This window comes from Calonectris borealis, chromosome 2, assembly GCF_964195595.1.
Source record: "Calonectris borealis chromosome 2, bCalBor7.hap1.2, whole genome shotgun sequence".
Taxonomy (NCBI): domain Eukaryota; kingdom Metazoa; phylum Chordata; class Aves; order Procellariiformes; family Procellariidae; genus Calonectris; species Calonectris borealis.
In genome coordinates this window covers 167280860-167297557 of record NC_134313.1, presented here as the reverse complement: position 1 = coordinate 167297557, position 16698 = coordinate 167280860, and the positions used below count along the sequence as shown (strand labels likewise).

Sequence of the window (16698 nt, the reverse complement as noted above, 5' to 3'; positions counted from 1 at the left end):
GGTCAGGTTTGAGCAGGAGTCTAACAAACACTATATTGTGTCCAGTTCTGGTCCCCACAATTCAAGAAAGGTGCTGCCAAACAGGACAGGGTCAAAAGGAGGGTCATGAAGATGATCAAAAGGATGGACAACCTGCTCAATGAGGAAAGACTGAAGGGGTCTTTTCTCCCTGGAGAAGATAAGGCGCAGGGGGAACCTCATCGCAGTATTCCAGTACTAAAAGCGTGGTTACAAAGAGGATGGAGACTGTCTCTTCACAAGGACCCACACGGAGAAGACAAGGGGAACAGGTATAAGTTGCATCAGGAGCGCGAGCTTTCATCTCAATATAAGAGAGAAATTTTTTACAGTGAGAACAATCATTCACTGGAACAACCTCCCCAGGGATGTAGTAGAGTCCCCATCACTGGAGGTTTTCAAGATGTGATTGGACAGAGTGCTAGTTAATCTCATCTAGACTCCCTTTCTCATGAAAGGTTGGACCAGATCATTGTTCGAGGTCCCTTCCAACCAGTGCTGTTGATTCTATGATTCTATGAAACTGCTCTGCATTCCCTTCTGGAAGGTATCTCACACTTGCCATTGACGATGGAGAGAGTCTAGGGAGAGTGACCTTTGCAAATGTAATCTCAAATTATCAGCACAGTCAGTTCCTGCCCACTTCTGGTTGTTATTTAACCTTGTAGTTGCAAGATACAGTTCTTTAATTGCAATGATGGACAGCTGCTGAAAAGGAGGAGCTAGACACCAAATACGATATCTGAATTTAACTTCCAAACTGCACCTTTTCTGTCTTTCACTCTGGACTCACCTGCCTTCATGCCTCACCCTTGTTCCACCACTCCATTTTAACACCTGGTTTTCAAATACAAATACTTAAATGAGGCAGAGGAACTTGGGTGTTTTTCCCCTATTAAATAAAAACTCCCACAACTAAGCATTTAAGTTTCATTACCTAGGCTCTGAGTTCCAGATATACTAAATGTACATGAAGGTAAAAGGAGGTGAGGTCACCATGCAGCAATGAAACAAGCCTTGTCCTTTGAAATACAGGTTGTAGTTTTCATTTTGGGATGTTAATTGTCCTGTAGTACCAGCATTCCACATCAAAAAGTCAATAACCAAACAGTGGTTAGATACAGTAAATAGTCACAAAAGCTGCAGCACAGAAACTTTTTGTACATTTACAAAAGCAAAACAAGAAAATTAGACAAGAAATACAGTATGGACATGGTAGAAAAAATGGCTCAAGGAGCACTGCACACTTGTTTTTCTTTTAATTATGTATTGGTTTTAATAACATAGCCTTTCTAGCTTCAAAATATATTTCACAGTGAAAAATCAAACAAAGCACTGTTACACTCAATTGATATTTACACACGCTTAGAAGCAAACCACCTGTTGGTTTCTTCCATCCTGAAACAAATTGAAATGACAGCCACCGTGCATGGTGGCCATGCATGTCCAGCGTCTTCAGCTTACATTCAACATAAAGATTTCTTGAGATCTAATTTGTGTGATGGCATCAGAGTCTGGTTTAGATAACTATATACACCTGAAGTATGATCTTTCCAGTAACACTGAGAAAGTTTGAATGACTAAGGAAAGCCACATTTGCAAGTGCATCAACACCGCCAATAAAAAATCATAATAGAAGGGGGTTGCTTGTATAATATATTGTATATTAAATACGTCGAGAGATGCCATTTCTTCTAGTAAATTCAGTGCTGGTGAAAGGTACTGAAGACTTCAATTTGTCCATTGAATAAGAAACACAGGGACTGCAACAGCAGAAATTTCCCCTCCACTGCCCTGCAACTTGTCTTGCTCCTGAGCTTTGGCTCTAGGAATTTAAGGGACAAGTCCAAATTTTCATGACTATTCAGTCCTTGACCTCTCTTGCTGAGACCGCCAAAAAATAATGGTAATACTAATGTGCTGAGGCCAAATCCCAAGCCAAAGTGAAGTGGCTTTGTTCTAACAATAACAACAGTTTTCTGTACTGATTTTAATTTAGCTGAGGCCCTGGTCACCAGGGTGCATGATTAGAAGGTGGTTTTGGTGATGTGGACATTTGCCCACGAGGCACTGGACTGAGATCCACCAACCCAAATTGCAGAGCACTGTAGGACGGCCAGGAAAACAACAGAATCCAAAAGTAAGCTCAGAAAAATCCTTAACAACAACAACAAATATTTAAAAGAAAAAAAAAAGATCCAAACACCTTCTTGCTCTGGACTGAAACATGGCAAAAAGTCTCCAGCTAGAGGCAGTTATTCAACACCTTTTTCTCAAGAGTTCTAATTTATTAATGCTTGAAAATTGGCTACCAGCCATTCATGCAAAATATACTTTTTGATTTTTTTAAATAATACACTTACAGTATTGTCGATGTAATACCTTGTGAAAGCCCATACTACAGAAAATAGAAAACTAAATGTTATCTGTTCATCTAACATTAGATAGTCTCATTTAAAAAATGTCTAAGTATGCATTTACCTGATAGATCTGACTTTCCCCATCTCCCATGTCTTTCTGGACTGCAAAGTGCATGGTTCCTTGGGAAACTTTCAAAAATAGCTTTTAGCAGCATCTAATGAGAGAGGAAGCTCCAAACTATCAGTTAAAAATACTTCAGTGACTTTTGCAGAGAGTCTGGTAGAGGGGGACAAATTCTGCTCTCAGAGCAGCAAACCAGGGCTGAAGACTGGAAAAAAAGGTGTCTGGATCATTTATCTCCCACTTAAGATACTGGAGTGTAATGTAAGTGATTTAAACCTTTTTGCTGGTCTTTTGTGCGAGAATAGATTTCACCTGAAAGGGGTGTAAGCATCTCATAAGAGCATGATCCTGTACAAATACGAAGTCAATCTCAATATTCCTGTCTCAACATTTCTGTTTCAAATTATTTTTACATTCATTTACACTGCTACAACTGAGAGCAGATTATGTCCCATAAAGCACTATATAAGTGTTAAGTATTATAATTAATATTTTGTTCACAACTTTCTGACACCTTTTTTTTCTCCTTTTAAAAATAAGGAAACTAGCATTATTTTTAAAAACCTATGCTTAAAATGACATTAAAACTTTTTTTTTATCTAAACTAACAAAAACCAGTGAAATTAAAAGCTCACACTCAGCTGACACTAAAATTCTGAGTCTTTCACTTTTTTTTTTTTAGTTCATGATCATGTCAACTAACACCAAAGAACAGGCCTGAATTTTGAATTTCCTGGTTACTATTAGTTTCAGTTCAAAACTTCGCCTTTAAAATGTCATTTTCATTTTTGTTCTTTAATATATGCATACACATACACGCACATATATATATATTTTTATATATATATATATATATATATCAGTTCATAAATCCAAAATGAAGTGAGTGCTAGGACGGTCCTCAAAGCCTTTATGCACTGTATAAAGACTTTTAAGAATTGACATCATCGACATTTGATTGAAGTAGATATGTACCAGTCGTGGCTTTAACTACAAGGCAAAGATTGAAAGAACATTTTAGTTCCTCTCAAAGAAAAGCAGTAAGACCATTGGTGGTTAAACAAACAGAATATCCAAAGAGAGAGAAAACTGCCAGGTGTGGGAAGTCATCCGAAGTCTTTATCTTTTCCTTCCATACCATCTTATTGTTCAGTTTAGTTGCTCACCAAATGCAGATGACTTTTACTTTCCAAGATGATCATGCCAGATCCCTCTTGTGCCTCTTGCTCTGGCAGGGAAGAGTCAACAGACAGAAGTCAACCAGGTTGCAAAGGCACCACACTCTGCGTGACAGCACTACCCAAAAACTGGCCATGTTTGGACATGGTTGCAGAGGGTTCAAGGTTATCTGGAGGGAAAGGCCATCCTGGAATTGACTTTTGCTCTTAAGGTGGGAGGGAGGGGACAGTTATTTTTATTATTCAAAGAATCCAATCAATCAATCTATCAAGCAATCAGTCAATGCCAAAAATATAGATTTATCTCAACTGCATGGCCCTTTTAGAAAATTCACAGCTTAGCTAGAACATAAAGCATTCTCAGAAGTGTCCCTGGGTACGGAAAAAGACAGCTGATCCCATCTCTCTTGCCCGGAGTCCCCCCACTGATTGATGGTAGCTATGCAGCTTCATATTGGCACAACAGTTTCCTTAAGTCCACTGGGAATATCTGACTAAATCCAGTCCTGAACTTAATTTTCTGGAGTTCTTCCTGAATTGGCTGGTTTGATTAATCCAAGCATATTAGCTCCATCCTAAGACTCAAAAGAGAAACACTGCAGATATTCACATGCCAAAAGACAGGGACGGGCTAAGATACGTTTTACTAGGGCAAAAAAAAAAGCAAATCCAAACCAAAATGGAAACCAATTTGGAAAATAACAATGGTCATGTCCATTCACAGATTAGTATCAGTTTGGCAACCAAGGATCACAACTGCACAGCAATCACTTGTTACTTCTGACTGAGAATGGATTACTTGCAGATGCTCTGAAATGTAAATCATTGAGTGGGTGGGCTTGGCCTGTTGTTTATCTTTTAAACTTTTTCCCATTAATTGCCTTGAGTACAGTTGGGTATTTACAGTGATTGTTAAAAAGATATATATACACATTTCCTTTGCTTTTTCACCTCTACAAACATCAAGGAAACGTTGGGAAGGAGAGGAGAGGAGAGGAGAGGAGAGGAGAGGAGAGGAGAGGAGAGGAGAGGAGAGGAGAGGAGAGGAGAGGAGAGGAGAGGAGAAAGGCGAGGCGAGGCGAGGCGAGGTGAGGCAAGGAAAGGCAAGGAAAGGCAAGGAAAGGAAAAAGGAAAGGCAAGGAAAGGAAAAAGGAAAGGCAAGGCAAGGCAAGGCAAGGCAAGGCAAGGCAAGGCAAGGCAAGGCAAGGAAAGGAAAGGAAAGGAAAGGAAAGGAAAGGAAAGGAAAGGAAAGGAAAGGAAAGGAAAGGAAAGGAAAGGAAAGGAAAGGAAAGGAAAGGAAAAAGGAGAGGAAAGGAAAGGAAGAGACCTACACCACCACCAAAATTATGATTTTTTTTTCTTTTTAAAGGGATGGTTTTTGGTTTGCTTGTTGATTTATTTGTTTTCCTTAGCTGCTCATGTTGCTAGGTTCTCCGCATTTATGCTGGACATCCGAATCTGAGAGCTGCTCTTGCTCAGAATGGAGAGTTGTGTCCCCCCGTTCACTCCGCTGCTCGCTAGAGAAGGATGACGATGTTTGAAATCCACAGCAAAATACCGGTTGACTTTCCAGCTCCTCCATTTTCTCTTTATTTCTGATTGCACCTTTAGGGAGAAACTTCAAAAGGTCATTTTTTATGTACTTAGCCGCTCGAGGACATGCTGACAAATTATTAAGTTTAGAAAAAAACTCACAATTTGACAGACTATTATTAAACTCCTCATTTCAGCAAAATCTGAAGTGACTTCTCCATGTCTGAAAGAGGTCCAGGCATGCAGTGGGAATAACAGCCTGGGTTCTGCGTCTCTGACTTCAGATAATTTAGGATCAGCCCAGAGGTGCATAGAAGACCTGGTCAACACTAACTCCAACATGTTCCTTTAGCTAGCTTCTTGGAAAAAATATCCTGTTTTCATCAATGGCCACTACCAAATACATAACAAGGAGTTTTCATTCATCACCAATTTCCCGGCAATCTTGCTAGGTGTGCATGTGTGTACATATATACATAAGATAGTAAGGATTTAATATAAGATCATACTAGCTCAGACCAACATTTACTCAGTCTGTTACCCATTCCTGACAGTAACCTGTAGCATATTTCTGAATGAAATAGCATAAGAGCAAGGAAATATGTAGAGATGTTTTCTCCGTATATTTTTCCGGTCTCCAATGAGCTGCTGTGTCAAAGGTGTTCTTGTCTTTAATAGCCATTGCTAGATTTTCCTAGACTAGTACTATTGTCAAAATGGATCAGCATATGCCAAAATGCTAAACAAGTGCTTCAACTGTATGGACACTAACTACAGGAAGGAAAAGTCCAACTGGAAAACTTACATTCTCCTTCTAGTACCTCTACATTTCTGTTTTGGTTAGAGTATAGATAGGTATAGATTAGATAGAGTATGGAGGTATATTACCTCTGTAAAAAGAAAATAGCGTTTGCATCTATAACAGTGTAATATACCAAAGGTGAACCCTTTCTTACCCTAAGTAATTTAGTGGAAGCACAAGTCATTCTCTAATGTCTTGAGAGGTAAAATGGTTTTAATTAATCTGGTTGTGTTAGTTTGGCTAAGAACAGCCACCCCCATCCGAGGGGTTACAGGAAATCTGACACGCTGTGCATGTTACCTTGGGAAGTGCTTATCTCCACATCACTTCTAGACAAGACCTTCTGGCTATTCTTTTAGCACTCATGGAAGATAACAGATGAAACAACAGTTGTAGGTGGGAGGGGTGGATATCCAGTAATTCCAGCTGGTGAATTCCAGCTGAGTGCAAGCCACTAATTCCAGCAAGGCATGATCCGGAATTCACCTTCTGAGCTACATGGGACTGAGCCACAAATAATGTTTTAACATTTACTTATGAGTCCTTTAACAGTCACCTTGACTAAACCCATAGGCAAAGGTGACCTATAAGATTGTTTAATGAACTTGAAGAGATTGTTATAACTATCTGAGAAGGAATCACTTGGATCAAGGAGTTAGAGGCCTTTTGTACTAGACACTAGCTACTGCATGCTGTATGTGAACAAGCACAGAACACTTACTGCACTAAAACTGGTAGAAATAAATGGTCTCAGCCTCCTTGAAAAGGAAAAAAGAAGGTGATTTTAGGAGAAGTCTTCTCCTGTTGAACTGCATAACAGATGTACATCAGTGGAGGATAGAATGGATGAACTGTATATATTCCTTTTAAGGCAGCATTGAGGAGGGAGTCGTCTTCCATTAATTCAGAGAACAATTATCTCATGTATTCAGTCTGGTATACAAAGGCAGGGGAATTTCAATTGGCAGATCAGAACATGTGAATCAGAAAACAAACAAACGTGAGAAGCTGGTGCTAGCAGCAGGAGCAGCAGTTGCCATGTGCTGAGACAAGTGTGAGGCTTGCAAGGTACCCGGGAGGTGTCTGAGGGGGTTTCTGGGCATCCGACACTCTTGGGCTGTGTGTGTGGAGGGACCAGCTGGCAGGAGTCAGGTCTCACGAGAAGAGTGGGCAACAGTTGGATGGTGCCAGCTGTCCCCATGGCCAGGTCACACTGTGGGAAGCTGCATATAACCTGGGGAGCTCCCGACCAGGAGTGCAAACAGGGCACAGCATCTGTTGGGAGCAGCATCAGCAACAGGACGTGGCATCTGCTGGGTATAGCATCAGCAACAGGAGGTGGCATTTGCTGGGTGTAGCATCAGCAACAGGACGTGGCATCTGTTGGGAGCGGCATCAGCAGTTTGTGTGACAGTTCATGCAGGAAGGGCTGCGCACTCTGCCAGTCGTTGGGCTGCTGCCTGCTCTGCTCACCTGCAGCCTTAGGCTGCAGCCCTGATGATCACCTGAGCTAGCTGGTGGCTGTGCAGGCCTACCAAACAGTTTGAGGTCTCCAGGGAATTAGGAGGGTTTATTAGGCAGTACTTTGAGGTTTTTGGAAGCATGGTGGTAGAGACCAGGTAAGGGCTGCATTCTGCAGCAGACAGGTATTGGCTAACTAGCCAGGCTAGCCTGGGAAGAGTGGAGGCAGCCATCCAGACAGAGCTTCCTATCATGTAAGCTGCTGTCCAGGTGGAGGGATGCAAAGGCTGCAACCCTGTCTCCTGGGTAGAGGGAGGTGGAAGCTCCACCTGCTCAAGATGGGCTCTGGTGGAGTCATTCAGGCAGCAGGTGGAGGAGCTGCAGGAGGAAGTCAGCAGGCTATGCTGTGTTAGGGAGGGTGGACAAGAAATAGAGTATTATTTGAGATTTTGCAAGAAGAAATATTAGGGCCCAGTGGCACTGACCTCCAAGGACTACCAGACAAAGAGCTTCAGCAGAGAACAGACAGCACCTTGGAGAAAGAGGTGGCATGGTCTCTGGTGATCCTGTGGGAACAAATTATCACTTCACTCTCCTTCTTCTTATGTACCACCCAGCAACAGTTGTTAAGCCTTGTCAGCAGACAAAACCAATGAGCAATATTCACAAGGAGAAACTGTACCAGCAGCACATACTAAAAGCTGCAAAAGGAAGCTGCGAGTGCTAGTAGTGGGTGACTGCTGACAGGCACGGAGGCACTCGTCTGTCGGCCTGACATACAGTCAAGTGAAGTTTGCTGCTTGTGAGGAGCCAAGATCCAGGATGTCACAGCGAGATTGCCACAACTAGTTAAAAGCACAGACTACTACCCCCTACTTCTTTTCTATGTGGGCACCAATGACACAGTAAAGCAAAGCCTGGGCAAGATCAGGCAGGACTTCAGAGCCCTGGAGGCTCAAGTAGAAGGGACAGATGCCCAAGTGATCTTCTCCTTTGTCTTGCCAGACAGAGATAGGGGTGCAGGCAGAAGTCGATGCATCATGCAGATCTATACCTGGCTTCATGGCTGGTGTCATTGCCAGGGTTTTGTTTTCTGCAATCACAGGACATTCTTCAGTGAATACAGGCTATTGGGGAGAGATGGGATACACCTACCTAGAAGAACCAGGAGAATCTTCACTAGCAGATTGGCTGACTTAGTGAATTGTGCTTTAAACTAATGAACTTGGGGGGTAGTGTCCAAAGCTGTGACATCTGCATATTCATAAGCAGCAGGTTGGATGAGTTCACCTACCAGAGCAGTGAGGAATGCTCCCCCAACCCTCTCCAAAGACAAGAACCCTAAGTCTAGTCACCTCAAGTTTGTATATACCAGGGCGTGTAGACTGGTCAGCAAACAGGAGAAACTGAAGCTCTGTGCCCAGTCAGAGAGTTATGATATTATAGAAAACACAGAAACTTGGTGGGAAAACTCATTACTGGAAGACCACAGTGGATGGCCACAAACTCTTTTGGGAAAATAGGAAGGGAAGAAGAGAAGGTGGAGTTGCATTTTATGTAAAACAGAAATTTGAGTGTATGGAGATGAGTTACAGAGACCACAAAAGTTCTGTTGAATGGCTTTGGATCAAGATTAGAGGAATCGTCACCAGCGGGGATCTTTTGTGAGGTATCTGTTACCGACCTCCCAATCAGGATGAAGAGGCTGACGAAACCTTACTTCAGGTGCTTAAGGAAGTCTTAGGCCAACAGAACCTGGTTCTCATGGGTGACTTAAATTACCCAGACATTTGTTGGGAAAACAACTCAGTGGTACACAAGTCCTCCATCAGGTTCTTGGAGTGTATTGAGGATTGCTTCCTGCTACAGACGCTGGACATGCTGACTAGGAACAGCACATTGCTAGATTTACTGCTTACAAACTAAGAAGACTTACTTGACAACATAACTAACTACCAACGGTAGCCTTGGATACAGTGATCATAACATTGTGCAGTTGAAGGTACTGCTGAGCACACTGAAGACCAGTAATAGGACAAAACCCCTGGATTTTAGAAGAGCCAATTTCAACATGCTCAGAGCTCAGCTGCGAGGGATTCCATGGGAAGCATCCATGGAGGGCAAAGAAGCTTGTGAGTGCTGGGAAGAAGGCTCAAGAACAGCTTCCTGGAAGCATAAGAACAGTCCATCCCCTACAAAGGGAAAGGAAGAAGGCAGAACAAGAGACCAGCTGTCTTAACAATGAGCGTTTGCTTAAAAGCAAAAAAAAAGAAGCATATCGGCTATGGAAAGGCAGCCAAATACCGATCAAGGACTACAAGAACCTTGCTAGGGCATGCAGAGAAGTAGTCAGGAAGGCTAAGGCTCAGCTCAGAAAATGGCCAAAAAAGTCAAGAACAACAAGAAAGGTTCTTCAGATATGGGAGCAGTAAACAGAAGCACAGAGAAGACATAGGCCAATTGCTAAACAGCACAGGGAAACTAGTCACTAATAATGCTGACAAGGCAGAGGTTCTCAATATCTTCTTTGCCTCTGGTGCATCTGGATCCCAGGTCAAAGGATCAAGTAACTACAACAACACATGCGCCAACTTACCGGTAATGGAGGAAGGTCTGGTCTATGGCCTCTTGCAGGGGCTCAACCCACATAAATCTATGGGACCAGATGGAATCCACCCCAAAGTGTTTCAAGGCCACTGTCTATAATATTTGAAAAGTCATGGAGATCAGGGGATATCCCTGATGACTAGAAGAGGGCAAATGTCATACCCATCTACAAGAAGGGCCCAAAAGAGGTTCGATTCGGTTCGGTTCGGTTCGGTTCTGTTCTATTCTATTCTATTCTATTCTATTCTATTCTATTCTAAAGAGGACCCAGGAAACTACAGGCCCATTAGTCTTACTTCAGTCCCTGGGAAAATAATGCAACGAGACCTAGAAACTATCACAAACCAAATGAAGCAGGGGATTGGGGAAAGCCAGCAAGGATTTATCAAAGGCAAATCATGCCAGACTAATTTGATCATCTTCTACAACAAAATAATGTTTTCTGTTGACACGGGGAGAGCAGTGGATGTTGTTTATCTGGACTTCAGCAAAGCATTTGACACTATTTCCCACAGCCTTTTCCTAGGCAAACTGGCAAGATATAGATTTGGTGGGTGGTCTGCAAGATGGGTAGGAGACTGGCTAACAGGCCACACTCAGAGGGTGGTGAACAATGTTTTTTACTCATGCTGGCCTGTTACTAGTATCCCTCCAGGGACTGATACTGGACTCCACACTGTTCAACACCTTCATAAATGATCTGGATGATGGGATTGAAAGCACCCTCACCAAGCTGGCTGATGACATCAATCTGGGTGGTGAGGTGGACATGTCAGAAAGGAGAGCCACCTTACAGAAAGAACTGAACAGGCTGGAAGAGTGGGCTAGCAAGAACTGTACGAAGTTTAACAAAAGCAAGTGCAAAGTTCTGCACCTGGGATGACATAACCAAAGAGCCCAGTACAGTCCCTACCTCTGTTAGGGAGCATTAATCTGAGCCATCATCTCTAGCAAGACCAATGTTTTGATTTAATAAAGACATCACACATCCTCTTTCTTCTGCTGGGACAATGTGAGATTCAGCCTAAGGTATTAGGGAATATGGTGATGATGAGTTACAGTGAAGGATTAGAATAGCAGTTACTCCCACAAGGAAATGGGATGGGGATGGTGGGTGAGGGAGGTTAAATACTAGAAGTCTTACCTCCCCATTCAAGAAACAATAGAGAACAGCAACAACAAAACCCTAGGTAAATGGGAGAGAAAAAAAAAATGTAATTCAAATCCTTCAGTAAATGCTGGAAAATAGCTGGCATTAAAACAAACAAACAAAACCAAAATCCTAGTATACAAAACATATACATAAATAAACACACAGTCTGAGAACTGTGCATGCAAAGTAGTTACAACGAACAGAGATTTCTTTTTAACAAAAGCAGAATTCACTGTATAATCACCTGGAACGATCCCAGTCCCAATTCAAACACTAGTCTCTCCCGCTTACTGACATTTTCAGGAGAAAAAGCAAACACCGTGTAGTGAATTCCAAACAAGGGGATAAGCAGTAGTGTAGAGCGAGCCAGTCTCCTGTTACAATAGAGTGAAAGAACTTTAATGCAGCCATGTAATAAACAACTTGTGCTTTAATTAAAGAAGAAAACACAGAAAATATTTTGTTGCCTCCCTTTTGGGAAATACATACACTGTATAATTATACAAACAAATATACAACATTCCCATTTGTTCCCAAACAGTGATTTCACACACACTGTAGTTTGCTCCCACTTCTTCACACCGCTACAATAATTGCACATTAGCAATGCTTAATACTCTGTACTGTTATTTTAATTTGCATTATTATAAGCAGAGATTTTTTCTAACATGCCAAACATGAGGAGGGTAATCTTGCTAAGGGATTCAGACTGCTACCATAACACAATAATAAACCTCTCACCCAATTGCTTAATCCCGGTGGAGCGTTTGAAATCACTTTGTGTGTGTGTGTGTGTGAATTTCTTTCTGCATAGCAAAACATTCCAAAACAGCAATACAAATAAAGGTAAAAAACCCCTGTATGTTCTTATACTCATGACTATTCCTCAAGGTCTTGATTTTGGTCTCATTTATACTGTTGGAAACCTAAGTGTAATTCCATGGTAACTAATTTCCATTGCATCAGAATAAAGAGGTTTTAGAGAGAAATCAAACTCGGTACGTATAAACAAAAGGGCTGGAAACCAATGTGTGTACCTGTAAGCACTTAACTGAGTATGGATGAAATTCCCCAAAAGCAGGGCTCCAGCCAAGACTTATGCATCAGTTTTGGTCAGTGTCATTTGCTGACTGAACAGCAAAAAAGACCCAAGAGAAAGCAAATGTTGATCTGAAAATAAGGCAAGTGCTTTATTATAAACAAAGTGGTCTACAGTAACGTCATTTTCAAAGGGGAAAAAATATGATTGATTTCCTTCAGGTAAGTTAAGGAGGTAGATGGGAGGACAAAAGATCTAAAAAGCCATAAAGATTTTTGGAAGAGCTGCATACTTTTTCAAATTCAAATGTTCACTCTGCTTGTATCTATATGGAATATTGCAGACACGTTTGAATTTGTAAATACATGCTCAACAATATCCCAAAAATGATGTGTTTGTCTTACTGAAAGTGACGACTTAATTAATACATCTCCAAGAACTCTGTGATCGTATGTTGTTGTATCCAACTGGAAATGGGATATCAGTTCATTGCTGGTGTCCCTCAGTCATACTTTGTGCACTAATGATGATAAACACATCACAACCCTTGCCTTGAGATTGTACTAAACACACATGATTCATTAGTCTGATGCACACCAAATCTCAAGTCTTAGTGAAAGACTCCACAAACCAGAGGACAGAGTTCTTGGGAATTATCAAGTTAGACATTGACCAGAAGTTTTTTAACAGGAGACGAACAACCTTGGAACAGGTTGATGAAGAAAATACAGAGTTTCCAACTTTGGTGATCTCTCGAAAAAGTAAGTGATACAGGAGTGACCCAGTGTAATAGACTGAAAGACCTTTCAAGGTCTCTTCTAGTCCTTTTTCTCTATGGAGGTGTAATCAGATTAATGAAAAGGAACAGAAACATTGTGGAAAAGATTGTAGAACAATATAATCTCCATAAACAATAAAGGATGTAAAGAACATAAATGTCTTAAACTAGACATGGAATAAAAAAAAAAAATAAAAATCAAATGAAGGTAGTAAACTGGACAAAGAAGTATCATCTCTCAAAATCTGTTAGCTTTTATATTCAGAATTAATGACAACAACAACAAAAGGATAAATGTTATTTTGATTTAAAAGTCAGACTAGAATTGTGTATTAGTATGTTGTATCTCACCACAGTCATAGGAGATTAATTTTGGGAAAGATGCGGAGGAAGACTTTTCTGTTTTCAGTTTTCTGGCATTAATTATATCTGATTAATCATACAATTAGTTTGTAGGATCTTGAAATACAATGTCATCATCAACTTATTTGAGATACCGTCTTCAATATTGTCATAAAAGTCAGGAAGAAAATACATGAAATGTAAGAAGTAACACATTGTGAAGTTTATAGATGATTAAGATCTATAAAGAGGAAAAGAAGATTTTAATTATAAGAAAAACTTGAGATATTACTAATGACTGTGTGGATGATGATGAATTGTGTTTTTTCAAGAGGATTAGGAAGAAAGAAGACTTAAAGCAGTACCTGTGATATATGTAAGTTTATGTGCAATGGTGAAATGAAGATGTTAAAGAATACAGAGAGATTCCCAGGAATGTAACAGCCAAAGATATTCATCCTCTTATCTTCCCACACTCTTTCAGACAAGCAAGAAACTCAGGGGACAGATCTGAAAGGTTTGAGGACAATAATGACTCAGTTGGGCTTAAACTGACTGTTTAGAAGAGATATGTTCTCCAAAAGGTCTAGCAAAAACCTTATTTACATTCCCACAGGTAGAGGAATGTCTTAAGGTTACTTTATAAGAAAGCAAGTTGTATTTCAATTTTTGTTGAGGCTGACATTCTATTTTTCAGCTGTTATTTTCCTTAAAAAAAGTTTAAACATGAGATTTTCTCCAATAGCATGGCTGTTGGCCTTTCCATAAAGCGTTAGTACAAAATGACACAGGTAATGGTGTCCTCTGTTTTTCTTCACTCCTCTACTGAATTATGGAAAGACATCTTTATAATAAAAGGAATAGAAAGTAGAAACGTTGTCTAACTTTGACCAGTATCTGTATGAAACATGTCTTTATTTTTCCATTGCACATCCACACTTATTAAGAATATTGCTGAAGTGCCTATGAATATTACATAGGACGTAACTGGGCATGAATTGGAAATGAAAATGCACATCATATTGCATTGCTGAGTAGAATTTTCAGTGATTTCTACTGAATGTTCCAGTATGTTCATATTCTGCATTTTAAAATAGGTTTCTAGAAGACAAATTAATGCTGTGATCCAAACAAACACAGTAACTGTACATCAGATGAAAAAAAAAAATATTTTGAGCAACTGTGCAATAGGGAACGAGGACTAATGAGTTCTAAATGGTCTAAATAGCTTCTTCCAGCTTCTGTGAATGAGATGTAACAAAGATATATCTCTAGATTCAGAACCTGCAGGTACAACTGTAAGCACCGCTGAGCTGGATATGTGATGATGCCATTTGGAATAAATGAAGGAGGCCATCAGGGACATGGGTCCTCTACATCAGGGGACCTGAAGCTCTAGAAGCAATCATGTAAGGAAATTTGTGGTTGTCATTCTTTTTTCTGTCTCTGAGAGAGAGGTGAAAACTGTAGCTTAGAACACACTCTCCCATCAGTTCCAGGTATCTCCACTGCACTGAAGATGTGTTTTATGCCATTTCTGCTGGGACTGTAGCTGCTTCTGTTGGACCAATTGCAAAGTCGTGTAGCTCAAAAAAGCCGTTGTAACTTACATAAGATTTGAAGATGACACTGTACTATTAAGGTAAGGATAAAATACAGAATAGCTTTTACTCTGGCAAAGAGTTTATTGCCTTGGTCTTAGAGGTTCTCACCACATAACTTCATAACTTTTTTGAGACAAAATGTCACAGACTGTCAAAAGAAGCAAAAGATCTTCAAACCATAGCCTTTGAAGAAAGACTATGTAGTTGTTGTTTTGCTATTTAGTCTGCCTCTTCAAAGCAAGAGAATTGTTCAGTTTAAATGCTGAGTCTTAAGTGAAATTAAATTGATTAAATATAAACGTTTGCAGAGAAGACATCAAGGTCTGTGGTAGTCAAGTAGAACAACATTCATCTCACCAAGGTTTGGACATACATACTGTAGATATCTATATCGAAATTATTAGCATAATGTCTCTAAAGCCAATACAGAGAAAAATGCACTTTTAAGGCATAGTTCTAGCCTGCTATAGATGCCTCTTTAAGAAGATGTGACTCCTGTTGTAAACCCCATGGGTATGTACTGAATACATCTATTAATGTATATATTGACTAGCTTAAAGTTATAAGATATCTGCAATGATGACATCTATTTTTAATTAAATTAATTCCACACCTACATTCCCTTTATTGTCAATGAAGAGTAACAGGCACTTATGCACAAGGACGAATCACCTGTCCCTAAGGAAGGCCTTATCACATCCTAAGTCTCTCCACTGACTACAAAGGGAATCTGGACTGAGCTTGTCATATAAATTGCTGCACTGTAGGCTTGTAAAGTTTAGATTAGAGGAAGCTCATCTTTTTGGCCATAACTCAGTGATGAATATGTACAAAAAATAATCATGACAATATTTAAATAGAAGTTTAAAGAGCAAATCATGAAGATACAGGATGTCATTAGTGATGAAACACTTAATATAGCTCATGTTTAATAAACTAAAGTATCTATTTTATCAAAAGGATGCTAAACAGAGTTAACATCTGACTTTCAGGAACCTCAGTAATCTCTCTGACAGATACATGTCTTTTCCAAAAGCTTAATTAGATCTGTAGGATCACTTTCAAAGACCTGAACACAGTAACTGATTACAGCTTTTTAATTTTCCCATGCATAAATCACATATTCAGACTAAAGGACTCGAAAAGCAGTGGAAGCTTACTGAGACTTTCGTATTTTAGCACAAAAAATAAGGTTTAATTATGTTTTTGGAAGTGTACAGAGTTTTTCCAGGCTCCTGTTTAGGCTGAACTCTTCTTGTCATTGACTAGGTAGAGGATTTCACCTTAGAGAGTTGTCAGTCTGCCATCTTTCTGAAACACTGCACTTAATGGGAAATTTGTTCCTCTGCAAAGGCCCAACATGAAGTCTATGCTGCATCAGGTTATATATTAAGTAGTGAACTTCATATTTCAAACTATCTCCTCCTAAATTTAGGTCCTAGTTTTACCTAACTCTTCTTAGACTTCAAGGTTCTCTCAATGTAGGATATGGACCTGCTGACTGTTCTTCTATTCTCCATTTCTTCTATCTGCTTTTGCACAATGTCAGTCTGTTGACTGAATCTTTTGAGCATTCTCTTTGGTCTATTTCTTAAATACCTTGAGGAGATGTAAAATCACAGAGAAAATTTATTTTTATGTTTTAAATGGTTTTTTCTAGCTAACAAACATAACAAAATATGCAGTTGTAAGTTACAAA

General features: G+C 40.0%; 1 protein-coding gene across 4 annotated transcripts in view; it reads right to left on the bottom strand.

The window, feature by feature from the left end:
* Positions 1-4956: 4956 nt before the first annotated feature.
* Positions 4957-16698, bottom strand: part of ADCYAP1R1 (ADCYAP receptor type I) — a 149802-nt gene continuing 138060 nt past the window's right edge. For 2 of the 4 annotated variants that reach the window (XM_075144287.1, XM_075144289.1), the window contains 3 exons: positions 11481-11610; positions 11228-11269; positions 4957-5298 (listed from right to left, as the gene is read on the bottom strand). In XM_075144287.1, coding sequence (XP_075000388.1) covers positions 5089-5298; positions 11228-11269; positions 11481-11610 — 382 coding nt within the window. In that variant the 3' untranslated portion in view covers positions 4957-5088. The remainder of the gene's footprint in view (positions 5299-11227; positions 11270-11480; positions 11611-16698) is intronic. The other 2 variants (XM_075144288.1, XM_075144290.1) reach the window with 1 other exon arrangement.